Raw genomic sequence first — 27,700 nt, forward strand, 5'->3', positions numbered from 1 at the left:
CCAAAGCCGTGTGGCTTTTAATTGCTGTTATTAAATAAATCAATTCTCTTCTTCCTCTGATTCTTCCGAGGTTTTGACTGGCATTCGTAATTGATACGTTTTTGGGGTTAAGGCATTATGTGTGAACCGTTTCCGAACGCCTAATGCTAATTTCAAGTAAATAATACATGCACAGATAACCATTAGCCTCTAACAGTCGGACGTGGTTTAATAATGACTGAAATTCTTAAAGTCTAAATGCTGTTTTGGCTGGCTATTGGTTGTGGTTGTCATGGGGAAGAGAAGATTGGGTGATGTTTATGGGATGGAGCGCGTACATTTAAAGGCTGTTTCGAGGGGGACTTCGGAAATCCGGAGAGCATTCACCACAGTCATGTCTACGGGTCGCAGTGAGGATTTTACCAACAAGTGCAGAGAAGTTACAAGCGACGTTTGCATGGTAAATATTTTTTATATATGTTTTGCTTGACCAGAAACCGAAGCCATCTATAAACCAGTCAGTAATAGGCTAACTTACTAGCTGAAATTGTATTGTTGAGGACGGTCATATAGCCAATTTTGTGGTACAACATTGAGGTTCATCTCTCGCAAACCGTTGGCGTCCTTGGCTAAATACTTAATATAGGCTACTTTTAAAATGTAAATATTAAAATTAAAAACACAGTTCTATCATATACGTGTGATATGAATACTACAACAATAACAACATAAAAAACCGTCAAATAAGGAAAATAACCTACCTGTGCTTTGCCGAATACCGACCGCGATTAATAATTTGGCGGCGGAAATGCGATTTATTTGTGACTGGAATATTGATAGAAAATGTTATTTAACCATATAGGCGCCTATATTTGATATTCGCATTCAAAGAAGTCTATAGTTTAAATATAACTTTCAATTGTGTTGAACAAACTGTAGGGGAGTGCGGGGCACAACCGGGCACAACGTAGCCTAACGTGGGGCTGTAACATACTTCCACACCAGCATGACGAAACTTGGTGTATTTACTTTGCCATTTCAAACACTATGTAGTATGTATAGAAAAAAATGCACCAAAATTCAGAGATCTTTGTAAGATATCACTGAACATTTAACCATGGCAAAAGTACATTTCTTACTAAATTTAATTTTCCATCTCTATTTTTTTTTTTGTTTATTTAAAATAAGACAAATCTGATATTATTGTAATCTCCAATCTGTTGTTTAACAGTTGATATAGTTGTTTAATGCCTTGCTAACTAGCAGAAGACACTCGCATAGTTTAAACCACAGTTATGCAGTTGGGGCATGTTGTAACCACTTGCGTTACAATATGCCCCTATTAGAACTATGATATTATATTCTACACTTTTGTTGAGAAAACATGAGAAACATGCAAATAAAGACTGAGAGTCAATGTTCAGAAATTAATTATTATTTTGTTTTGAACTATGCTGTTTTTCATGTGTTTATTGTCAATCTCAAAAAATGAGTTTATTTTTAATTATTAGAAAATGCCATTATTTTATATGAAAAAGTTAATAATTGTATTTTATTAAGAAAATATTTTGGTTTGACTTGTATATTTTTTTATTTGAACAGATAGCATTTTAAGCTGTCATGGTGATGTTACAATGTGCCTATGGGGCATGTTGCCACATTTCACTTCCATTCTTTCGGGGTAAATCAAGAAAAAGGTATACACTGTATTAATAAAACAAAACCACATAATTGTACTAGACATGTGGGAAATTAATGTGGAAAAAAAAAATAATACTAAGTAGATTTACACAAACTGAGAAAGTCAAAAAAGCGTTACGTTGTGCCCCGCTCTCCCCCTACACTGTAACAGATCAATTATGAGTTATGAAAACATGTTTTACATAGCACACTCATCAAAATAAGTTAATACGTATTAAACTTAAATTATACAAGATTTAACACATTTTAAAGCAATGTTTAAATGTATAACTTCTGTTTCTACAGATTTCATCAGAACTTGTGAATGACCGATTAGATCCTGCTTCTCCGTCTGCTTTACCCCAAGCAATGGCTTCTGATGCTTTTCAAGACAAAGTAGTTTGCACGGGGTGTAGAGATGACATCCTAGACAGGTATCTACTTAAGGTGAGGAGGATTTTTTTCCTTTGAAATATTTATTCATAGACAATTTGGCTGCATGATTCTAATTTAATATAATTTCTTACACCTGGTAATTATTTAACGCAGGTAAATGACTTGTGCTGGCATGTGCGATGCCTTTCATGCAGTTTATGCCAAACCACTCTCAGCGGAAACACAACCTGCTATGTTAGAGGGCGAGAGGTCTTCTGCAAACTAGATTACTTCAGGTATTTCTTCTGAAGATGTACAGCATGATATATGCTTAAAACAAGACGTTTCAGTATGCATTTAACCTAATCCAAACATAATTATGGATGTTTGACAGAAGGTATCGGACATGGTGCTCGTGCTGTGGGGAAACGGTTCAATCTTCGGACTGGGTACACAGGGCAAAGGGAAACGTTTACCACCTGGCATGCTTCTCGTGCTTCTCCTGTAAGAGGCAGCTGTCCACAGGCGAGGAGTTTGCATTGGTTGGGCAAAAATTGTTGTGTCGAATTCATTACGACAGCATGCAGGACAAACTCAAAGGGTCCTCTGAAAAAGGTGAGAGTCATGCATGCATACAGGGGACATACTTTAAAAGCCAATAAATTTGATACGCACATTTCTAAGGCCTCTAAATTATCAACATGATCAAAATGTTGCTGAAAAAACTGTTGTATACAACCTTCTGTATTCTTAAGACCTTTTGGTATAATTAAAAAAAAAAGTCCAAATTCAGGTTGTGGTACACATCTTTTTGCTGTGAGATTTTTATAATGTGAACATAAGAATACATGATATATATATATATATATATATATATATATATATCTACTTGCTGGACTGAAGCAACTTTTTGGAAAAATCATGTTAAAATGCAAGTATATCAAATATGATCGCATATTTTTGCTCAGTTTAGGTCTCTGAATTAAAATTTATATGTTTTTCCTCTGAGTATGAGCTCCATATTCTCATATATCATACTATGAGCCATGGAAGCCTGATGTAACAAATAAGACACTTAACAACATAGTATGCAAACTCTTTTTTTATTTTGTCTAAAGGTTCTCTAAATGGTTCAATTAAAAAATTCTTTAGACTATTATTTCATGTCAGGCTAACAACTATTATTTGCATAGTTTGGGTAAAAATAATACAAACCAAGATATCTGAAGGGCAAAAAAACGTTATTTAGTTTTGATAGATGGGCTGCTGGTCTTGTTTTCTAGTTTGTAGCAGGCTCTGTCTGAAAAAATAATTACACCTGTGCCTTACCTTTTATGGATTGCCTACAGGTTGTGAAATAAACCAAAAGCTGTCAAAAAGAGCACGTACCAGTTTCACTTCTGACCAGCTACAGGTAAATCATCACTCTCGCTGTGAACTCAGTGTCTCCCAAATGAGTTCAGTGAAAGAAATAATCGATCCCTGCTTGTCCTCTGTACAGTTTTCCCACTCCCTTACTGACTCTGATCCCGCTGACACTATCTATGTCTATGTTTGCAGGTTATGCAGGCTCAGTTTGCTCAGGACAATAACCCAGACGCACAGACACTTCAGAGGCTTGCTGAACAGACTGGGCTTAGTCGACGCGTCATTCAGGTTACATTTGTTTAGCAATATCTAAAGTGCCTAAATTGAGCTGTTATAAATTTGTAAAGTTGTTTTACCATTCGCAGAAGAGAATGCGTATGTTGTCTAAATAATTTCTTCAAATTTCTATCTGGTCAGGTCTGGTTTCAAAACTGTCGTGCCCGTCAGAAGAAGAACATCTCTCCCTCTCATTCAGGAATAACGGCAGGAGGTCTGTCGTCACTCCGGGTGGTTCCCAACCTAAATGAACTGATTTATACAAGCACATCCACGCTTACAGCCTTACACAGCATCTGCATCGATGGTGAGATTTAAGAAAATGTAGTACAATTAGCCAAGTACTATTTAAAGAGTACTTTATCAGTCTTTAGTGTGGAAAACTGTTCTGATATAGCAGAGATACTGGAAGAATTTGATGATTTGATGAAAACATATCTGTCCTCCTTATTTCAAACTGAAGAAATCACCACACAATACCAATCCAAGACACAATAGCGATGTTCAATTCACGAGGGAGCAGGTTTCCAATAAACCTGCCAAATTGGTTCTGCAAGCGCATTGAAAGATTCATATGAGAATCAGACCGATTCGACCAATCCGATTGCAGCTGTTCTTGAGTCAACAACTAACTGATTTAATGATTGGGTCAAAGACTTGACACTTGACTTGGACCTCAAAGAGTTGAAACTTGACTTGGACTTAGAAGCTTGGACCTCAAAGACTTGAGAATTGACTTGGACCTCAAAGACTTGTAAACATGTCTGGGAAAAGGTGCGTCAAGATGACATAAATTTGTTCCCGTGTGTTTGTGCTTTTGTTAATGGCTCTGTTTCTCTTTTATCTTCAGTTCACACACCAACATCTCTACTCTATCAGCCATTACTGTCCCAACAACTACTGACCAGCAGCAGCTAAACATTTAACAATTCAGTAGTAAATGTTGTGCCAATTAATATAACAATATTTATGCAACTAATACATTTCTATTACATGTATTCATTAGTTTGTTTTAATTTATTAATGTGTATTTTGTTCCCATCACATTTTAAGTAAAAATAACTTGTTGCCATGTGTCTATATGAAATACTTTATTTCCAAATTGATCCTTGCATGCATTTGGATTACATCATACATTGTTATTATGCATTGTAAATTAGCATAATATAAAGTCACAAAAATAATAAAAATGTTTACCACACTGTAAAACAAGAGAATTAAATAAAGTGAAATACTAATAAGATAAGGGTTAAACTAAAGAATAATGCAATTTAAATGAATTATGAGAGCTGATTTTAATTTCAGCCAATGCACTCATTGTTGTGTTCACATTCAAGTGTTCTTAACATAAAAATGGTACAGAATACATATTAGAAGAAACTCCCTTTCAAATGATGAGCATTGTATAAAAAAAGGAGGTAAAACTTCAAATGGTTTGTAATCGCACAACTTCATCAAAATATGAGCAATTAGTCCACCTTAGTATAACAACCAATATTCTGTACGCATTCATATAAAGGTGTTATGAACATAAATTCAAGTCCTTGGCTAAAATGAAGTGTGAATGGACACAATGAAATCTCTGAAGGAGCGAGGGGTGTAACCTCCTGCTGCTAGAGAGCAATGGATCTGACGAGAAATGCAGTTGGATGGATGAATAAGAGCAGTAATGAAGGAATAAATAATTTAAAGCTCTGCACAGCAGAAAAGGGCTCACATCAACATGTGGTTGAGGTTAAAAGAGATGTTAACGGCATGTTGGAGTAAGGCACTTCAGCTGAACTGCAAACAGCAACTTAAAAAAGTTCATTTAGTGAGGAGCAATTAAATGCGTTACCGGTCAGTTTCTCAATATGAGAAAAGTGGCAGTTTCACCCCAAACGGGTGCTAACAGAATGCAATGGTCATGTAAAAGACAAGAATCAGTAAAAACAAACAAAAAAACATTAAAATCTATGAAAATTAGGGGTGTAACGATACCCTCATGTCACGATTCGATACATATCACGATACGATATTATTGCGATACTCTAAGGCATATGATAAAAGGTTATGAAAAAATGTACTGTTCATTTAAATGCCAACTTTGATATTACATTGTGGGTTTAAATGAATAGGTTTGGACTAGGTGCTTGTAACCCAAGGACAATGGGGACACCAGAATAAAAATATTCATGATTCTGAAGCTGAAAATACAGAATTATTTTAGACGAATATGCTTGTACTCTATCACTGACTAGATACATTTTAAAATAACGTCGGCCACTTTTTACTGGTAACACCAGACATTTCCACAAAAATTCCCCCATTGCATTATTATACATTTTAATCAACATTGTGTATAGCAGTTTAATGTAGTACTGACACTAAAACTCTGAAAAAATTGAATTTTTTTCTCGCACAGTAATTTTTATTTTGGGGGAACTATCCACGATACGTATTGTTGCATTTTCTATTGCGATATATTGTGGCACGATATATTGTTACACCCCTAGTGAAATGCATAGACACAAACACACCTACAAACTGGAAATAATCTGATGATTTAGATGGTTACCGTCAATTATATATACTTTTATAATAAGATGCAGATCAGTTTGAAGACTGTTGTAATTATGTTTTTGGGCTTCTAATAAGATTTATAACACGGAAGCTGCCTACGGACATGACTGAATATTGCCTGAAGAAGTCCATTTAGGATGCTGAAGGTCAGGAAACGTCCGTTTTTCATGTCAGTGCCTTTTTGTTGGTTGCTGCTTTTATTTTCTACCTTTCTTTTTGTCCTCTGGTCTCTTGTGGTTCTTCTTGTTGAGGATGGCACGCAGGCTGCCGCCCATGTAATACGGGCGGCTTGCTGAGCCGTCGTTCTTCTCCAGATCAAGCACTGAGAACAGAAGCATAAGCAACGTTAATGCCAACCAATCGTTAATGTGATTTTGTCTGCAATCAGAGGCAATGCTGGATTTTGGGATACAAGGAAAACTTAACAACTGGAGAAAGTTATACTGCATATCAGAAAAAGTATACATACAGTGGTGGACAAAAGTGATGTTCGGCCTAGGTAGGAATATCTTTAACACATTTTTACTAATATTTTTATAAAGGGTAAAGATTTTGTAACCATATTGCATAGTCAATTGTTTTATTTTTGATAAAGCAATGAAACATGCCAAATTGTGCAGGCTTGTCATACAAAGAAATGATAAACAAATGCATGGGATTTTCAATTCTTTAGCTATTTTCTTACAGCCACTTTCTATTTTGTGATGTTCAACAATCTTTTGATGCACATTCTTTGGTTTTACTCAATGTGATGAATGATTAAGAGGATTTGGCCTTTGTGTTTCCTCATATTTAAATTCCTGTGAAACATGAAGTCATGGCTGGACACTTTCATGTTCCTAGTCACCTTGGTGTGCTAAACATTTTAAATATTAATGGGAATATCCTTCAAAGACATTTTACAGTTAATTTTTTTCATCGTGCTATCAATCAATCAATCAGCCAACGTGTTTTGGATAAAAACATTTATTTCATAATGTGATTTCCACCCCAATTTCAATTCTTTTATTTCAAAAGTGAAAATGAAAAGTTTTTTTTAATGAAAAATCAAAAGGATAAATAATGCATATTTATTTTTTACAGACATTTTTGATCATATTTACCAGGGGTGCCATTAATTCTGACCACAGTAATAATTAATAAATAATTATTTTCTCATATTTTGATGGTTTATAAAACTTAATAGAACTTTTTAATATTTTTAATGCATTAAACTGAAAAAAAAAATGAATCGCAGCCGTTCACACTAATTTTAACAGCACTAATATAAATATAATCTTTTTTTTTATTAAACTTAGAATGTCAACAAAATTGATGATAAAAAGAAAGAATCAAACCAATAATAATAATAATAATATTTAATTACTTTATTCTAATTGAAAAAAAAAACATTCTATTTTTACAAAACTTTCCCCATTAAAAGACAACTTGTACTGAACTCCTCAGAGTAGATGTAGCATCAAACCCGTCTACATATTACAAAATTACAAAAATGGCTTGTATGTTCCTTTTATAAATTGAACTGGAAAAACTTTCAGACTGATTGCAAAAAACAAAGAAGAGCAGTACTCCTCCTTTTAAACTAGGCACATTTACTAAATACTGCCATCAGAACACCTGGAAATTCATAGATTATATCAAAACATGGTTGTTAAAAGAGAAAATACACTGTATCTATTATGAATCCTCCAATACAATAACATTATGATAAAGTTAATATTAAATTATGTGGCACATGGACTGAGAATCAATCCATCCACACGCACATCCTATATATACTGCATGATCTTATAAACCAGAAATGACATGAAAACAAAGAGTTGTATAGAAAGAGAAGGATACTGCAAGATTCAAGATCTTTTCTCATTAGAGAATAAATATATAGAATAGTTTGCTTTCATAATTGGCAACCAGAATATCATCAGACTTTAATCCAGTTACTTTGCTTCCAGAAGACAAACAATGTGTAAGGCAATGATGGACAGAATATCAGCAAAGAGAAATGGAAGGGAAATAGGAGGACAAAGTAGAGCAAGAGCCAGTCAGAATCAGCAGAGAGGAGACCGCTTCTATAAATGCTATCGGCTCCTGATTCCATATCCCAGAATGCCTTGCTCTGCTGTGGAGAGATGCAGCGTGCTACAGTACTAACGCAGTTCCTCACGTCCCACTGAGGTAACAGTTTCAGGACACAGCATACTTTTTGCCTGCTTGATCATTTTTGTTAAGTATGCTGTGCAGGCCTCGAGGCATGTAATACGGTTTGGAAGGACTGCCATCGTTCCTTTCAAGATCTTCACCTGAAGGGTGTCCCCGGCAAATCAGACGACGGAAGAATGGAAGAGGGAAGGAGAAAAGACACAGTGTTGCAAGGAAAAAAGGGGTCAAAGAAATAAGAGTTAGTGATTAGTCTTGCAGTTTAAGAAGATGTGAAGAGAATAAATACATAAAGATCACATTAGGATTAGAAATAAAGAAACAGAAAAGATAAAAGTCATGCACAGAAAAATAAGAGGAAATGAAAGGAAGACTAGTGTGTATGTATTTAGGTGGAAAACACAATTTATTACCAAACACACATACCAGCATGAGAATATTGCAGATTTAATAAGGTGTACTTACAGAAGCAGAGGAACAATGTATCTACACACATGGCATAGACGTTAAAGAATCCGTGTGCAATCATATAGGATCCAAATATCACAGTCTGTGGATGGAAAAAAAGATTGTTTTACTTGTGTATGCCTATGTCACAATATGGAAGAAAAGGGCATCATTTAGGGTGTATTCACACCAGGAAAGTCCGATAGTTCACTTGCTTTGGTCCGGACCAAATAATTTTTTTTTTTTTTTTTGGTACGGTTCGCTTTCACACTGCTCTTATTGCAAGTGAACCAAAATTTGTAAACCAAACCACACATGTGCTAAGGTCGTCCATTCATTCCCTTTAAGCATTTGCCTATTTCAATCCAAACACTGACTTTTTTGGCCAGGCAGTGCATATTAAAAATTTAAAAAATAAATATTTTACAAATATTAATCTATTAATATTTAAATCTTAAAGATTGCAGAAGAATGAAATCGGAGAAATCACTTTTACAACAAATAAAAGCATAATTTAACATAAGCAAGCTGTGATGCATTCACTCACCAGTAGAGGGACCCAATAATAATTTAATGATGGCACCTCTTCCTGGATCACTGGTATTTGGCGAGTGAAGAAAAAGAACGCAAGGACACCTGCAAAAAACATTCACAACATCAGCGAACAAAACGAGCCTGCAAACAATGTTTCATTTATGCGTGTATGTAGGCAGTAGGTCTACGCAGTGTGTGTGTGTGTTTGTTTAAAGCCCTCAGACTCTACTAGTCTTAATGTTTCCCCGTCTGTATGACACAGATGAACGTTGACTCACCCACACTCCCTGAGATCAGCAGTTTTCCCAAGAACAACAGGAAGTCAGTCACCTTGTCCAGAACAGCAACTCTAAACAAACATAAAAAATTTAATAGATCATAATAAAACACAATAAACAGATTCTGTATATTTAGTAATCCTACATAAATTAGAGAACTAATTTAATGGAATATTTAAACAATTCACAATTTAATTGATAATATTTATCTGAATAAGAGTTGTATGACAATTTTTTTCGATGTCTGACTTATGTTAATCAAAAATTGTTGAAATTATGCTTCACAATTATGCTTTATTTTATGGTATGGAGGCAACATTTGAATGATAATCCTTTGATAACACTGTAGCAAGAAAAAAAATATCAACAATAACATTTTGGAAATGTCACAATAACAGATGTGTGTAAGAGAAAGTCCTTGCAGCTTCACACCTTGTCTCATCTGTGCAGAGTCTTACCTCATAACGTTCCTCATTAACAGGAAGAAAGCGTCTCGCGCTGAGGCACAGAAATTCTTCCCATATATTGATATCTGAGAAATAAAAGGATGAGCAACCATAAACGACAGACCTATTAGTCTGTCTGTGTCCACAAGGTTTGACATTGCTTTTCTTTCTTTGCAGTTATATATTGATATGATAATGTTATGAAAAGCCTGTACCTTGAAAAAGTGGGGTGACTCACCATAATGTAAGCATTCCTGTTCATGAACTTAATGAAGTGCTCAAGGCACCAGAAACAGCATTTGAGGCAGCACAGCAGGAAGCGTGCACATGCATTGTGAGCACCTGAGACAAAGACAGAAGGAAGAGGAGCATCATTCATAACGTATTCTATACTGATACAGTCTACCGTTCAAAACTTCAGTCATAAGATTTTTTTTATGTTTATGACATAAGTCTTGTATGCTCATTAAGGCAGTAAAACAGTCATATTATGAAGTATTAGTACAATATAAATAATTGTTTTCTGTTTGAATACATTGTAACATACATTTTTCATTCCTGTGACGTAAAGCTGAATTTTCAGTCACATGATCCTTCAAAAATCATTCCAATATACTGATTTGGTGTTCAATAAACATTTCTTATGATTATCAATGTTGAAAACAATTTTGGAAATCATGTTACATATTTATTCAGGATTCTTTGATGAATACTTTGAGTTGAAGGAGGTGGATTGGAATGTAATGAATGAGTGATTATAATCAAGGCATTAAAATCAATATTTTTCCTTCTAAAAATCAAATGAGTTGAATGACTTCTCTAGGCTTGTGAGATTTTTTTTACTTTGTTACAGAAGTTGCTCATTTAGCTTCCAGAAATGAAATAGGGACTTGTTTGTGTTTGAGAAAGGTCTTCAAAGTGTTAAAACATAAAGGGGTCAGTGAAGCCCCCTCAAGTTTAAGGGACAATTTCTTTGTTAAAGCCTTACTTTCCAGTAAGACTAAAGTCTAGCTATCCTTGAGAGAAAGAATGCATTATCTTGATGTTTTGAGACGACTCTCCTGTTTATAGTTAGAGCCTGGCCAAATCCAACCTGGGAAAAGCTGTGTGTCGGTGTGTGTGTTAGGAACCACTGGCATTATTACGGGATATTGTCTGACTTTTTTTTTTTTTTTTTCGACATGTTGAAGGTCATGACGTGCTTAAACTTCAGGGTCTGAGTGTCAGCTGCATAATCTATGCTTCAGTCTATCTGTATATGTGAGGAAAAATTACTTTGACTGTGTTCTTAGCCAATCAGAAACTGCAACCTGAAGCAAGGACGAAGTAAGGACATAGCTTAGACCTTGGTGAATGGCTGAATTCTGCTGATGAAACTGCAAACTATCGTCAGTAAATCTTTCTTTAATTTATTATAATTCTGATTTCGGGACTTCATTCATCATATCTGGTTATATCTGGGTCTTAAACCGTTTACCCCTAACATGTAAAGGAGATTTTTTAAAATACAAATGTTTTTCCTTTTGATTAATTGAATGCATTACTGGTGAATAAATATCTGAATTTCTTTCAATTAAAATAGTATTGAATCCAAACTTTTGAACAGTAGTTTTACAACATTTTAAAACCTCTTTGAACATTTCTAAGTGATAAATGAGTCAGTGAACCAGTGAGTTCACACTTGTAGTTTGGTTTGTTTGATCTAGGCCCAAACATTTAGTCTTGGCACTAGAATCGCACTAGAGTTAGTTTTAATCAAACCAAAACCGCCAAGTGTGAACACGCCCTATTTTAATGGAATATTATACCTTTCAGTTTGTGGTCGAGATACTCCAGAATAATCCTGATGAACTGTACGACGGACAGAATCAAAGCTCCAAATGCAAGAGAGCCTGTGTGATACCTGGAATAGCGATGTAATGTGATTATAGTGAACATTTAATTTTAGTCCAACAGCCCTCCACTCATAATCAATCACCTACAAGCTTTAAAAGCATGGATGGCAGGATACCTTAGAGCCCTGCCAAATGATGAAGCCAAGGGGCAAGGTGGGATGTCTTCTGGCTTCCTCAAGGCCCAGTAATATGAGCCAAAAGCCCCAGCGAGGGTGCACTGGCCCAAAGCGATGGTGAAATTCACCAGCCAGAGGAAAACCAGTAAATTGCAAAGCTGAAGAACAAAGATATAACGGTGGTACACACTCTCCCCACCGTAAAAAGCAAACGTGCACTGGGAGCCCGGACACAGTGTAGTTACGTTTGATTGACTGAAGGTCTGAAACACATCAAAGAGACACAAACATTCACCAATATGACACAGTTACTAGATAAATGGACTCAGTACTCAACCATAGTTGAGTAGATAATCACAGTTTACAGTAGGTTTAGTGCTTACCTCTGGGTCACAGGTGAGATTGGTATACTTGCAACCGGGTAGTGTTGACATTACTTTATAGACTGCATCGCCAGAGGATGCCAGGAACCTGAAGGAAGTTATGGTTAAGGAGACTAAAATACAAACTAGCCAGTAAGTTTCAGTAAATGGAACTGCTAAAATAAAAATTGCTCCAACAAATCAGTCTCTCCCCAAAATCATGCATACAAACATATTAATTTAAGATTTTATGCATACAATTTTAATCCAGCATTCAATTAATTTGAGATTTGGATACACAGCTGTAACGGCCCAGTATGCGATGCAGAGAGCCAGCAGCAGAAAGGTGATGATGGGATAGAATAGTGTCGACATAATGCAGCCAATCGCCCTGTAGGAAAGAGAGAGACGTGAAAAAGTAAAAAACTTTGTTTTTTAGGTGTTTTTCTATTCTTTCCATTTACATGCACCAGCATTAAACAAAAGAAAGAGAAAGAAACTAACTTGCTGCCCTCCTTCAGTAGAGCGATGGCAATACGAACTCTGTTCCGCAGGAATATCAGCACTAAGATGACGATAGCTTCAGTGACAGCCAAGGAGATCACTGCGGTAAATGATCAAACTGTCATTTTTCCATTAAACTCAACTTTTCATAACCTTCAACTTGACAGTGCAGGTGCATTGCTTGGTTTGAGATTTATTATTTGATTTAAACTGCACTACAAACACAAAGAAATCTCACTGAATATGAGCCAGGTCTGACTCAGCTGCAGGTAAACCCGGAAGTCAGTCTGGAATCCAATGTCTGAGATGGTGATATCAGAGTCCGGCTTTCCCATGAGTGAACTGTACTCCCAGTAACAATGCCATATTCCTGTAAGTGACAAGTCAGGACACAGTGGGTGAACTCATACTCATGTAGAGAAATTCAAAAACCAACTTATCTAACAAATCATTTAGTGTTAAAAGAATAGTTCAACAACAACAAAAAAAATTCTGTCAATAAAACTTATGTTCAACTTTGGAAAACATATTAAGATTTCAAAAAGGACTTTTTGAAGTTTTAAAAGAGCGATTTTCTGTCCAGTTCCACTGAAGAACGGCAGTCAAGACATTTGACTATCCCTTTAAGAGGTTATTGTAAAACATTGAGGTCTAGTATATGACAGTTTAGTCTTGGTCTATGGGGTTCTGTAGTCATTACCAACCATAGCCCACAGCCACGATGACCCCGAAGATGACCATCCAGAAGAGAAAGCCAGCGGTGAACCTCAGCAGCAGAATAAAGATCAGACTGACCAGCATGCTAATCACCAAACCACTGAAAACACCCATTAAACAGATCAGCTCCAACATATTCATCTATTGTATTGAGTTTAAAGGTTAAACACTAATGCGGTACATACCTTAGGATCCAAAACCACGAGCTGGCGTAATCCTCAAAGATCTTGGTGCCAAACTCCTTTGCATCCAACAGGCTGGTGATGCCACTGTAAAAGAGCAAGACAACCATCAAAAACGATACAAACTGCACATTCAACTGTACAGAGCAGTATATGAGGACTAAGAAGCAGTGACACACTACAGATCAACAGTGATGTTTCACACAAGTGTTACCAGTGTAAGAAGACATCAGTTTTGTTCTATTGCTCTCCATTCATGAAAAAGCCATGTTTTTTCATGCACGGTGGAGGACAAGGGTTAAGACTTTGTTTATTTTATCTGACACAACTGAAAATGATGCTGCGAGGGCCAGAAGTACAGTCTGTGCAATAAGCCGTTCTGCCTAAAAAAGGTCATTGGTCACATCTAATTTTCTCCATCTTTAACAGATTTGTTTTTTTTTGTCTCCAGACTTTATTTCTAACATCACAGTTTCATTTTCATTCAGGTTAAAATACAAATAAACATAGTATAGTCTATGCAAGTCTATGGTGAGAGAAGTATTTGTGAAGTATCTTTTTTATAGAAGAAAAAGAAATTAATATTTTACTTCAGGATGCATTAAACTGATCAAATGTGATGGTAAATACATTTATAGTATACTGTTATATGTATATACAGGAATATTTTTTATTTTAAATAAATTATGTTCTTTTGAACTTTCTATTTATCAAAGAATCCTAAAAAAGATCACATTTTCCACACACAAAAAAGGTTTTTTTAACACAACTGTCCACTAATCCAGCATATTATAATGATTTTTGTTGGATCATGTGACACTAAAGACTCGAGTAATAATGCAGAAAATTTTGCTTTGCCATCACAGGAATAAATTACATTTGAAAATATATTTTGCAAACAGAAAACAGTTATTTTAAATTGTACTAATATTTCACAATAATAGTGTTTTTACTGTATTTTAATCAAATAAATGCAGCCTTGGTGAGCATAAGAATATTCCTTCAAAAAAGTCGACCCAAACTTTTGAATGGTAGTGTATTCAATGGATTTGATTTTACTACCTGTAAACTAGATACATATTTCATACAGTTATGTGATGCTCATTTATTTGTGCAGAAGTGAGGTGTTTTTAAAAAGACAGCAGAAGTGTTGTGCAAGCAATTTGCTACTTGTATGCTACAAGCTTCTAAATTTAAAGTAGTTTAGTTAAACTACATTAAAACTACTCTTTATTTTTTAAAATAAATAAATGCAGTCGTCTACACTTAGCTAGCTAGCTATGTTGTATAATAAAAACACCAACTGTATATTGCTACAAAAAAAGCTGTGCAGACAACTGGACTCAAAGAATCATGTGAAAGATTCATATGATATGAGAGAGTGTGAAAGTTCATTCGGCTGTAAACCGGAATTTGAGAAAAAAAAAAAAAGCAGCAGCATTTTGTCATGTTATACCACTACTTGCTGGAAAAAGTTGCTTGTCATGATACTGGAAAATATAGTTAGGGTTAGTTAGTTACTTCCAAACACTGGATAACAGAGATGAAGTTCTCCAAGTAATGCTAATGAAAAGAGTGTTTCTCTAGAGCAGAGAATCTATAGGTCAATGGAAGAAATTAACAGTCCCAATTTTAACAGCGTCAACTGCATTTCAAACTCCTACGCTCAATTTTGCATGGCCAAAAACAGGATCAATCTGGTTCCTGTGCAAAACGATCATACACATTTATATATATATATATATATATATATATATATATATATATATATTTCTTAAATGCTCTTTCAGCAGACAGACATCTGAAAGGCAGTGGGATTTTGTCAGTGACCTCAGTTCTGATGAGGTGAAAAACAGATGTGTTTGTTCTGTTCTACAGATTCTTTGAGATGCTGCAGGTGCAGAATGTGTGATGAGGGAGGTTAGTTTGTAGATAAGCGAAGGACAAGGTCAAGTTTCAAAGCTGACAAGAAATTAAGACCTTTCTGTTCCTTGCTGCATGGCCGTGACTTTGCTACAAAAAAAAAAAGCATTGAGCATGTTACAAAAGACACACAGGAAGCAAAAACCTTGGATTTCTGAAATCAGGTAAAGAGTTGTAAAAAGCATTAGCAGATCACAGCATAAAAGTGCTCGTTATTGTGAGCGAAACTCAATCCAAAAGTATAATTGGTCAAAGCCTGTTTACAAGACACAGTTCTGCATTCAAAAACAGCTAAATGGAAATATTTTAACAAACTTTACCATGTAGCAAGATGCAATGCAGTGGCTGAAGACGTAAGAACGCATCCTGTGTAAACAATGTCTATTAGTTACGAGAGACCTGCCTGCTAAAAAAAGAATGTACCCCATGTGACCTTTCACCCCAGGCATTCACATTAGTGCTATTATGGCAGCAGCAACTCATGCAAACATGCACAGCTTGACTTGTTTGTGTGGCTTAAAAGGCCAGATTCTCTCTGACCTTTGTAAGGCCTAATGTCATACCCAGATAAAACTGTCCTCTCTTGCCTGGATGGAAAGACAGTATATTTAGGAACAAGTGTTAAAAATAACTATTATTTGTTTACCTGCTGTATCTACAGCGTCAAAAGCAGATATTTTTAATATCAAGATGCAATAGTAAACACTTCCATTCAAAAGTTTGGGGTCAGTAATTTTTATTTTTTTTACACTGGGGGAAATTCAGTTTATAAATATGACACAGACGCACGCGACGCACACACACTAAAATAGAAAATAGTTATTTAAATGACACATTTTTAACAAAATACCAATATTTTTACAGTATTTCTGACTAAATAAATGCAGCCTTGGTCATATAAAGATAACGTTCAAAAATATTAAAAAAAAAAAATCTCACAGACCCCAAACTTTTGAACAGTAGTGTACACTCACTTAAAATCTGACACTTATAAACCATAACAGGGAGATTAGGACCCTGAAGTAAAGTGAAGGGGTTTATTTTGTGTTAATGACCAACTATCTGTATATTATCCCACTTGTAACACAGCTACTTAACCAAATGAATATATAAATAGATATAAAATGTGGAGTATGTGAGAAGGAGACCATGGAGAAATACGAGAGACATGAAACTAGCAGTTAAATATGTAATATAACAACGCAAGTCAATGATATACTCACCAGTCAGTGTGTAACAAAATTGGACAACAAAATGGTGCGTGTAATTAAGGTGGATATTTGAGAAATACTGTCGTAACTAAACTAAGCTCATATGTCACAGCATGGCTGTTTTGACATGCCTAACTAGTCTTCCTACTCACGTTACACCAAATAAGAGCAATTTTGTAGCCAGACAGACAGTGCAGGATCAGTCCAATAGCTATTAAACAGGCTAGTAGAAGCATCAATATCCACAATAAAGGTACAGTGGAGTCTCTATCACCGTCGGCCATCTTGTCACAGGCAAGCTTTCTGGCGGGCTCTGTGGTACCTGACGTGAGAGTAATCAGCACAAACACAAATACTCTTACCTCGTTGAAATCTTGACGGATTTAACGGTTTGGTTTCTTACAAACGTTATTAACCTGGCTATAATTCTGGATGATTATTTATTTATACACATACTATTCATAAGTGCAGTGTCATAACTACATCTCTGATGTTTATAACAAACCAAGCCGTTTGAAAATGGGTAGAAATTTAAGCAAGTTATGGTTATTTAAAAAGTACATGCACCATTAAACACAATGTTACGAGTAAGTGAACTGCCTGTGACAAGATGGCCGCCAGGAGCGGAGCTCAACCTCCACTGGCCAGCAGCGTGACGAGACATCTAGCCTTTATTATGTATATCTATGAATAGAAGGCTATAGCCTTTAATGAGTGATTCTAAGTGAAACTTACTTTGCTGCTTCTCTCAGATCAATGACACTTCTGGTTTTACCATGTCCATCTTTGAAGCTTGTTTGGTTGGCAACAGTTAACGTCCCGTTTCTGGTGATGAAATCGGGAAAGCACCTTTGGAGAACTGATAGAAAGTAAAGAATAAATCTATGTGTTTATATTATATTAATATACAGTATGTGATATGTGTTAAAACACATGACTAAGCAAGAGTCACTTCAGCCTGTCAACTACGTGCCCACTTCTAAGTTAAAGTATTTACTTTACTTTTCTATATTAAAACTAATGTTATGCTAATATTCTGTCTGGCACTTTGGGGCGATGGAATGCTGGCGCCTAGAAACACAGTTCTGTGACCTCAGAAGGTCACGTCGTGCCTAAATTCAGGGTCCGGGTGTCAGCCGCCGCAAGCCGCGAGATCACTGAAGATATGCTTCTGTCGATCAGTCCATGTAATGAAGTTCCATTCCATTCAGTCCATCAGCCAATCAGAATCATTTAACTTGAAGTAATGAAGTATCTTAGACCTTGGTGAAAGGTATAATTGCTGTGAAATATGAATGTACGGCATGACTTCTGCTGAAGAAACTGCAAAATATTCTTCAGTGGAATTTGTCTTCAATTTATTCTGGGTCTTCATTTATCATATCTGGTTCATAGGTCTTTAACTGTAAAATCCCCTACAATATATAGTATTCAAAAGTTGTTGAGGACATGCTTTGTGTCTGTCTGCACTTTTTCCTCCCTGACTTCAAGGCCTGAATTCTTAAGAAGTGATAAGCAGCTGCTCCTATCCAAGGGTTTTATAGCATTCTGTGCCTCGTCTGCCGATATGGAGAGGACACAGCAACCTTTCTCAGCTTTGCCAGTGACATTTTCTCTTTTTTTATCGCTTATATTACATCGAAGCAGTTATGACGGTTTCAAAGAGATCCAGCGGCCTGAACTGAAACTCTTGATCTCCTGCCGCACAAGTTTCTATTCACGTTCACATACGTTCGTGTCATTAGCAACTTAATTTTAATTACACATGAACAAGATTTCACATGAATTCATTTAGCCCACGTTTACACATATATATTGGGTTTTCTTTGTTCTGGCACTAGTTCACACAATCACAACTCAAACTTTCAAGACTCTCCTGGAATAGCACTTGCACATTATTGGTGCAAAATTTCAGACCATTAAATGTAAATGCACATCAGCACTAAGACATTTTAGGACAGAAGGCATAGTTTTGACTATGTATTCCACTAAAAAAAAACTCACATGGCCTGCTTGGCACAATCATTGAGGGACAATCTTCATCCCGAAGCACCTGAGAAACCGGCTGCCAAATGGAAAAAGAAGAGGGAAAAAAGTAAATAAACCTTATACAGCATTCTTCTCGCCAGTATACCAGGCCTGCCTCAAAAACTGTCACCATGTGAGCTTCTAAATGTTCATGTGTGAAAATCCAGTGACGCAGCAGAATTGGATCATTGACGTTTCGCGTTGGTAGATTTATGCACTGACGCGCGAAGGAAATGTGGCGCCTGCGATACAGCTCATGCATCAGCTTGCTAAGATGAACCATCGTCATCACAAGTACTAATCTATCTGACAATAAGCATGAAATTCTTCTAGAGATAACAGGGTGCCCACCATCTTTTTAACTAATAAACTTCCATGACTTTTCCAGTGATTTGTGATTACTGGATAAGTAGTATTATTCAATTAATGATCACTTAAATTCAGATAAACTTGCAAATAAATCATTTAGACTCAACGATGCATCGAAAAGAACAAACTATTAGAAAGATTCTACTAGTTTAATTCTACACAAGAGCAAATTCTAGACCAATAATTATTTCAGAGCAGAGAATAATATGAAAAATATATAAATACATAGCATATATATCACTATAGAAATATCTATGACATTGATTTTATTCATTTCAATGGCCTGGGGAAAAAATAAAATAAAATCCCACAATTTTTTTTAAGAATTTTCAAACATCAAAAGTCATCAAAAGCCAGTGTAGATGTTGGTTCACGTGGTACCTTATCAGGATTGTTGAAGTCCGGCTTGCAGAATTGCTTGTAGTATTCCCAGTAGCTCTTATTGCGTCTATAGTTGTATTGCATGTCAATGTATGTGGCAAATCTATCTGGGCACTTGGATACACACAGCTGAGGTGAACAAGAGAGGAAAAGAAACATCAGCTCCAAATAAAACAAGTCATGTGCTAAAAAACAGAGCAATCTTAGAAAGAATGACAGATAGTTTGCAAAAGTGTCTGTATTACCTGAGTTGTAGGGCACTGGAGGTTAATGAGGACTGTAGGATTGGCACATTGTAAAATATTGAAGTAAAATAATATGGCTTTATTTCTGTGGGGGAGAAACAGAAGTTGTTTCAATCCATCTTTGAAACCTGAATGTCTTAAAAAATTAATAATATAATATAATATAATATAAAGTGTGAGACTACTTTTAAATACTCTTAATTTTTTTTTTTCATTTAAATATAATGGCTTTAACTCCTCTCGCACTCATACTCACGCATTAGGCGTTTCCTGCTGTCCACAGAACTGCCCATAGCTGTCTGTCGGGTAGACCACTTTCCGGGGGTCTCCATGCATCCAAGCTTAAAAAAACATAACAAAAGCCATGTCAGCTGAAACATGTTTCTCAAATAAGTTCACCAGAGTTGCATTTCAAACATAATGCATTTCAAATAATTGCTATAATTTTAAAATTCAACGTCAGTATTTTATGGCACTAATACTACACCCACTGCTCCTGTTGAGAAGGAACAGGCACAGGCAAAGAGGACAAACAAGAAAAGATGCATGAAAAACAAACTAAAAATAAAGTGAAACCCCATATTTAATTTAGAGCATAAGAAGCTCTTTATGTAATTTAACATGAGCGATTCAAATCCACAGTGAATCTAACACTGCAGCTCTGTGGAGAATGATTGTGCCCAATGATTTAATTCTCTCCACTTAAGTCTGCATGGAAAAGAGAATTTGAGCTTTATGGGTCATGGAATGTCACCTCAAGTCTAAAAGGGTCACATGAGATGTCAGTGCACTTCAAAGGGCTACAGAAAAGCCAGTCGTATTAATTTTGCCTAGTCAGGATTAAACCAATAAGACATCAGAGAGGAGTGGAATGAGATCAGTGTGAGAAAGAAAATGCACTGGGAGAAACAGCAAACACTCCATAAACACAAAATGTACAGACTAAAGAATTAGTATCATAATTTGAATGAAAAATTAACCTCAATTTCAGAAAGTTTTGCTCTTTGGTTTGTCCCATTTACTGTAAACACAGCAGCAGCACTCAAGCTGCTTGAGTCTAGAAGAACTGTCCAAGACGCCTGAAGAAACCTTCCTGCAAAGCTACCTGAAAAACGATGTGCAAAACCTGGACAAAAACTGTTTTAAACACAAAGGGTGGTCACACCAAATACTGATTTGATTTAATCAAGTTAATTGATAAATAAAATCTATTTATGACATTATTTTTGAAAGCATCCTCACTTTACAGCAAGTGGCTAAAACACAGTTCTGTAGCTTTGCAGCAAGGTTTCTTCAAGCATCTTGGAGACGTTGCTGCAGTTCTTCTGGATTGAGTCTGTCTCATTTTTTTCCAAGTAAGCCCAGATGGACTTCAGGTGACATCAGATCTCTGTGTGGATCATACCGACTGTTGTCAGATACCGACTCATTGTGCATACAAAAATATATAAAGTACTGTGCAAAAGTCTTAGGAACGTTATTATTTTCACCAAAAAGATGGTTTTAAGCCAGTCATTTATATATTTTGCTGCAGTGTACCAGTAAAAAGATATCAGTTTACATTATTTTACACATATATGTATAAAATAATTGTTTTATATATATATATATATATATATATATATATATATATATTCCTGTGATGGCTAAAGCTAAAGTTTCAGCAGTCATTACTCCAGTCTTCAGTGTCACATGATCCTATTCCAAAATTCTAAAAAACCCACCACTGTGTGTGTGTGTGTGTGTCTGTGCATGTATATATATATATATATATATATATATATATATGCAAATTTACAATAAACGATGCAGATTGTTTTTTTACAGCAAGGTTTGATCATATTTACCAGGGGTGCCATTAATTCTGACCATGACTGTATATTATACTGTGTGTGTGTGTGTGTGTGTGTATGTGTATATGTGTATATATAATATATATACACATATACACATACACACACACATATTATATATATATATATATATATATATATATATATATTTAAAGGTTCTCTAAGCGATGCTGGGCCAAAACATTTTTTGTCACATACATCAAACGTCTCCTCACTATCGGCTAGCTGCCTGTCCCCTAAACACACTGTAAAAAAACGCGGTCTCTGTAGACACCACAGGCTCCACAAACGGCAACAAAAACAATCATGTCTTACCCGGACCACGAAACCTAACAAACAGTGTTCCAGCCAATCACTGGCAAGAAGTATTTGAGGGTGGGTCTGGGGGGTTAGTGCGCGTGCACATGAAGGGTGTGTGTGTGTGTGAAGGAGAGCAGCGAAGCATCAGAGGGAAGTTTGAAAAATTACCGACACACGACCAAAGAGACGTCGTTCTGAGGAACAAATTAAAAAGAAGAAGGAGTCGGATAAAGAATGTGCGAAGTTCCAAATTTACATCGGTAGCAAAGCTTTTGAACGATGGCGAGAACTCCGGCGGCAGAAGGGCTTCCAGTCCGACATTCAGGTTGCTCTGTTTTTGCTGGACAGGTGGGTAACGTTAAATTGTTTTTTTTCTTCTGAATTGACTTATGTATCGCTTATGTTCGCCAAACCCACACAAGGATATAATTAGCTAGAACTATGCACGTTCACAATTATTTCAGGAATCTCGGAAGGAAGGGGGAGGAGACGAGATGCGGAGGAGGGAGGGTCTAGCTCCGATTTGTTTGAAAATATTCTAACGTCAACACCCAGGATCGCTTTGAGAACCTTTAACCCTGGCAGCAATTTTCCAAAACAGAGAGATCTAACAGTCAGCAAGCTGTGAGTCTCCCAGAAACGGCAGAGGAGAAGAGCCTCTGACAGTTTTAACCACAGATTCCACATTTAAACCATGAATGCAATCAAATGTCACAGTGAATGAATGGGTTTGTGTGAGTCCTCTTGGTTTTTCTGAGAATGGACTAAATGACTGTCCTTAAAAAACAGCCACATACGGTGAGGGGGGTTAGGACTGAAGCTTCCCCGCCGCTTCTATTTGGCTGCTTAATAGCACTGGATTCATGAGCCGCATTATGCAACCCTCTCTGCTGAAGCGCACGTTAATGAGTGTAACTCACCCACTGTTCCCAGAACGATGTATCCGAGGATGACGATGACGAAGATCACACAGCAAAGTACATCTGTGCAGCCCCTGCAGTGGGAATGTGAGAAAGAGAGAATGTGAATGAATAAATCACAGTATATTTACATTCATACTAGCATTTCAATAATTATTTGAACGAGATAATGAATCATATACAATGAATCAAATGTTGGTCAATAAAACTTGTGAACCCTCAATCCATGAACAAAATAATTCACTACCGACAGTGTCCGAAAAAAGTAACTATATAAACACAGAGCACATACTATATTTGCCATTGTTTTTCCATGCTGACTGTAACGCCAACAGAACAGACTTGTGACCCATTTTTGAGTGCCAACCAACTAATTGAAAACAACTGGTCTATATAGCAGCTTTGCAGACTGAGAAAAGGAGTCTGAGGTCACAGCAGGGCAACTAAGAGCTAAATCCCCATTCACATATCGTCCATCCTAAATAGTATTATGCAATTAATTTAAAGTAGTGCAGAGGGCTGCTATGTTAGCATCCATCTGCACTACTTGTTACAAGACTGGTGGTTACAAGAGGTAAAAACGATATTCGTTTTCTCACATAAACCGCTTGTTTCTTGTCTTAGGCCATCAATGTGTACTTACATTTATGAGTCATTAAATCATGTTTAATTTGGACTTCTCTGTGCATGCTCTTTTAGAAGGACCTCATATACCTCCATTATATGACTGACAGACAAGAACGGTTTGACCTAAAAATATCAAAATTGAAAATACTGTGGAAACAAAGACACCTACATCTTGGATGCCCTTGAGCGGTAAGCTAAAACATATCAAAAACTAATTTAAAAGTGAACTATTCCTTTAAAGAGACCATCCAAATAAAGTGAAACCATGAATTTTAAGCTAACGAGTTAGCTAGATGCTAATATAAACAATATGCTAAAAGGAGAGAACTAAGACGCAACGTTGTGTTGTGGTAACGTTTCCTAATAACACAAACTCAAAAGAATGGACCACCAGTAAAGCACATGTAGTGAAGAGTATACATATGCTAACTGGGACATCCTATGTATTGTAGTATACTAAACCAAATCTTACGAACTCACAGTAATGTGGAGGACAGTAGAAAGGAGTGATACGTCTGATGTCTAAACTACAAACCCACAGTCCCATCAGTGTCTTCTGTAAAAGTGTTCCCTGAGCTATATTTATATTCTGCTCAACACAAACGGGAAGTGGGTGGTTGCGCCGGGCCACTTTCACACAAAGGTTTGGATTTGACATGTTGGGAGTAAGTGACATTTAATGTAATGCAGCTTGGGTGACATTTGGGGTGATATTTTGTAAATGGACTTATGGAAAAGTTGGCCAACTAAGAATAAAAAAAGCTTTGTTAACATTACCCAAATGCTGTTATTTGTGTTTTAGAAGTCTATGTGCAACTCTTTTTAATATAATGAAAGGTCATTATGACCAATCAACCTAAAAATGACAAAACAACCCCACCATAAAAGTAGCTCATATGACTATATCACTGTATTGCAAGTCAGATAACTTTGTATGAGGAACAGACCGGACATTAATCATGCCTTCCAGTGAGCTGCTGTGAGTCACCAGACCGAGTCAATAATGACAATGAATCATTCTGAGGTTGATTGAAAAGATTCAATTAAAAAGAATTCGAATCGAACTGATCCAGTTCTCAATGATCCAGTCACAGCAGTTCTGTGCACTGGAGGAGAAGATTATCAAATGTTCCTCACCCAAACTAACTTAAAGTGCTACTAAGTGTCTTGGTTTATCAAACCATAAACAAATAAATCTAATAATACAAAAAATAACTTTATCGTTGTGACTCTCAGTAATAACATAATAAACAACTGGGTCTCATCAGCTGTGACATGGAGTGCACCACACCTGATCACAGCAAACAGCACAGCAAAGATCCACATGCTGTACTAACCCAACAGAGCTTAAGCGTTTTACATCAGTCAACACTAATTAGCAGTATCCAGGCCTTAAAAATATGCGCTAAGCACAGGAAAACCCTATTATAAACACGCTGAGCTGCACACTTTGTATTGAGAGCAACAAAAATAAAACGAAACCCATGGCTTGTTGTCGAATAATAGCAGAATTACATCACAATCTTTTGAATCTTATTTAGTATGCATGTTAATTATGCATAGCAACCCAAGACATTTGAGCAACAGTCATTGATTTCTCTGCTCCGGTGGGGTGAAAGCTGTCCCGTCCACTATCACTGCTGAACTAACTATTGATCCACCAGCAGCTCTGGATTAGAGCAAGAAACAGGCCAGCGGAGCGACAGGTCCATGAATGAAGTCAATATTTTTTAATCAATATTAGGCACATGCAAAACAGGGATAGAGAAAAGGACGACATTTTTAGGGTGTGCATGTTTGTTTCTGTCCTAGCTGTGGTTTTGAGGGCATTATTTCTGCTAAATATTTCCAGAAGTTAGCTAAATATAGGTATATATATTTGTTAAAACTATGCAGAAAAATGTGTCCTAAAAGAGGTCTTAATGATTCATAAATGACTAAATAATGGCTTTATTAACTTCTATAAATACCAACAGTATTTTTGGGTTACTTTTGATATTCGGTTGTATGCTTATAGCAGGAAGTCAATAACAGGAAGTATATGAGAAGCGAGTATGAAGTCACTATATACATAATGCAAGCATTTGTTCTATGTTTAAAACTGTTCTTAAATGTTCATTAAGGGAAAAATAAAAGTAATGTTATATTTTAATATATAAATATAACATTTAAAAAAAAAATGATATATACATATACAGTATATTAGGGCTGTCAAACGATTAATCGCATCCAAAATAAAAGTTTTTGTATAAATAATATATGTGGGTGCACTGTGTATAATTATTTTATATATAAATACACACACATGCTTATATATATTTAAGAAATATTTTCATGTATATACTGTATATAGATTTATGTATAATTTATATTATATCTAAATATTTAATAAATAAAATAATTTTTTTTTTTCGTAATATACATGCATGTGTGTATTTACATATATACAAAATAATTATACAGTGAACCCATATATATTATTTAAACACAAACTTTTATTTTGGATGTGATTAATCGCTTGACAGCCCTAATATATATATATATATATATATATATATATTACACACACATTTATATATTATGCACACAAAATAATCTATAAAATAAAATACCAATACTGAATAATAATAAGTATAAGTTTACATGAAGTGACATAAAAATGATAAATGCTCCAATAGGCTTTTGTGCTCAGCTTCAAATAAAATCCAAAAAGCAAAAAAAAAAGAAACAAGATTTACTCTACCTATTGTGAACGGGTCCTGTGAATGAGGGGTCAAATTTGTGTGGCTCCCCTGTAACACAAGAGCAAGGTGTCAAAATCACATTTAAACTGTGAAAATAAAGATTGCAAAACCTCAAGCACCCCAAAAGCCTTTAATCTATTTGCTATTCTCATCAGGAAGCTTGAACCATGTATAGGCTTATGATTGACCAGGACAAAGAGCGAACAAACCAACTGATTTCAGAACAAGCAATGCAACAACGTAAAACAATGCTCATCTTGTCACCACCCTATTCATTTAAAAAAGACAAACACTCAATCAAGTAGCCAAGGTCTGAACAGCCCCACAATGCCTTAGGAGTGCCATAACAAAGCACAGGCAAACAAAAGCATGTACCCGCCACAGTTTGAAACACAGCAGATACCGCTAATTTTGAAACAAAGCATTTACCTTCTTCAAAGTATTTGCAATAAGTTCCTACCTAATTCTGCTTTGTAGTATCCTCCTTTTGGTCCAGTCATGTTCACTGTTCTCTGAGCGAAGACACTGTGTTTATATAATGTTACTGTGTGCGTGTCACTTCCTATGAGGGCTGAGGCGGTATCTTCTCATCTTTTTTTGCGATCGGTTAATCATTACACACTAAGCGGTGTTTGCGAAAAGAGGTGGAGGAGAAATCAGGCTGGTGGGCGTTTGCGTCGCTTCCATCTGCCTCTCTCTCTCACACTATCCACTCTCTACTCCTTCACTCATTCCTTATCCTCTCTCTCTCTCTCTCTCTCTCTCTCGCACACTCACAAAGGAAACAGCACTGGTGTCTCGCGGCTCAGATTGGTTGCATGATGAATCTACTGACACACCAAACACAATGAGACAACAGCATGGCAGCCACCTGCTCAAAGCTTTGCACACACACAGACTCAAAGTGGAGCTTGTACATCACCAAACATACCGTCACATCTGTTCAGTGGAATTGCCAACACAATTAATTAATAAAATGAATAGACTAAAGCAGGTTGACAACACAGGACAAACATGTAGGTCTGCTAGTATCTGTGCCAGTATAACTGACCAAGCTGAGTGTAAAGACGTCAGGTGTCACAGTCACATACTGTATGATGATAGATGCCTAGCCTGAGTTGGGGGAATCAGGCAATGATGCCATCTTGCAAGACAAAAAAAAAACAGTCTTAGCTGGTTTAAACTGGTCTTCAAAAATCCCCAAAACCCCTATAAAACCAG

At 36.1% G+C, this 27,700-nt stretch overlaps 2 protein-coding genes across 6 annotated transcripts; one reads left to right on the forward strand and one right to left on the reverse strand.

Annotated features, from left to right (window-relative positions):
* The first annotated feature begins 203 nt into the window (after positions 1–203).
* Positions 204–5,707, forward strand: LOC120482157 (LIM/homeobox protein Lhx8). 3 transcript variants are annotated; one of them, XM_039676225.2, is made up of 8 exons: positions 204–439; positions 1,966–2,106; positions 2,209–2,330; positions 2,432–2,649; positions 3,384–3,448; positions 3,595–3,690; positions 3,820–3,985; positions 4,529–5,707. In XM_039676225.2, the coding sequence occupies exons 1-8, from the start codon at positions 272–274 to the stop codon at positions 4,594–4,596; spliced, it is 1,044 nt and encodes a 347-aa protein (XP_039532159.2). In that variant the 5' UTR covers positions 204–271; the 3' UTR covers positions 4,597–5,707. The 3 variants fall into 3 exon arrangements, with proteins under 3 accessions (XP_039532159.2, XP_088975875.1, XP_039532141.2); XM_039676207.2 differs by having other exon boundaries at positions 206–439; positions 2,429–2,649; XM_089119749.1 differs by having other exon boundaries at positions 205–439; positions 3,820–5,707.
* slc44a5b (solute carrier family 44 member 5b) lies at positions 4,755–27,200 on the reverse strand. Of its 3 annotated transcripts, none has more exons than XM_039676149.2 (23): positions 26,940–27,198; positions 26,479–26,527; positions 23,109–23,182; positions 20,292–20,376; positions 20,036–20,120; positions 19,791–19,919; positions 19,017–19,077; positions 17,748–17,871; positions 15,859–15,891; positions 13,882–13,965; positions 13,684–13,796; positions 13,218–13,349; positions 12,980–13,079; positions 12,774–12,866; positions 12,497–12,584; positions 12,114–12,376; positions 11,911–12,005; positions 10,341–10,444; positions 10,115–10,188; positions 9,657–9,727; positions 9,392–9,480; positions 8,863–8,947; positions 4,755–6,562 (listed from the first exon to the last, which is right to left on the reverse strand). In XM_039676149.2, the coding sequence occupies exons 1-23, from the start codon at positions 26,977–26,979 to the stop codon at positions 6,438–6,440; spliced, it is 2,196 nt and encodes a 731-aa protein (XP_039532083.2). In that variant the 5' UTR covers positions 26,980–27,198; the 3' UTR covers positions 4,755–6,437. The 3 variants fall into 3 exon arrangements, with proteins under 3 accessions (XP_039532083.2, XP_039532100.2, XP_039532127.2); XM_039676166.2 differs by lacking the exon at positions 4,755–6,562 and adding an exon at positions 7,191–8,540 and having other exon boundaries at positions 26,940–27,200; XM_039676193.2 differs by lacking the exons at positions 4,755–6,562; positions 15,859–15,891 and adding an exon at positions 7,191–8,540 and having other exon boundaries at positions 26,940–27,199.
* Between the last annotated feature and the right edge of the window lie 500 nt (positions 27,201–27,700).

This window comes from Pimephales promelas, chromosome 14 (genome assembly GCF_988280905.1).
Source record: "Pimephales promelas chromosome 14, fPimPro1.hap1.1, whole genome shotgun sequence".
NCBI classification, from domain to species: domain Eukaryota; kingdom Metazoa; phylum Chordata; class Actinopteri; order Cypriniformes; family Leuciscidae; genus Pimephales; species Pimephales promelas.

Coding starts and splice junctions, on each gene's coding strand:
- slc44a5b (XM_039676149.2), bottom strand. CDS start 26,979: ATGACTGGACCAAAAGGAGGATACTACAAAGCAGAATTAG. Junction 13,966..15,858: donor ATGCAGCAAGGAACAGAAAG/GTCTTAATTTCT, acceptor GCTCTTTTACAG/TGGCATCACCAGCCTGTTGG. Junction 13,080..13,217: donor TCAGACCTGGCTCATATTCA/GTGAGATTTCTT, acceptor CATTTACCGCAG/TGATCTCCTTGGCTGTCACT.
- LOC120482157 (XM_039676207.2), top strand. CDS start 272: ATGGGGAAGAGAAGATTGGGTGATGTTTATGGGATGGAGCGCGTACAT. Junction 2,331..2,428: donor TGCAAACTAGATTACTTCAG/GTATTTCTTCTG, acceptor GATGTTTGACAG/AAGGTATCGGACATGGTGCT. Junction 3,691..3,819: donor TTAGTCGACGCGTCATTCAG/GTTACATTTGTT, acceptor CTATCTGGTCAG/GTCTGGTTTCAAAACTGTCG.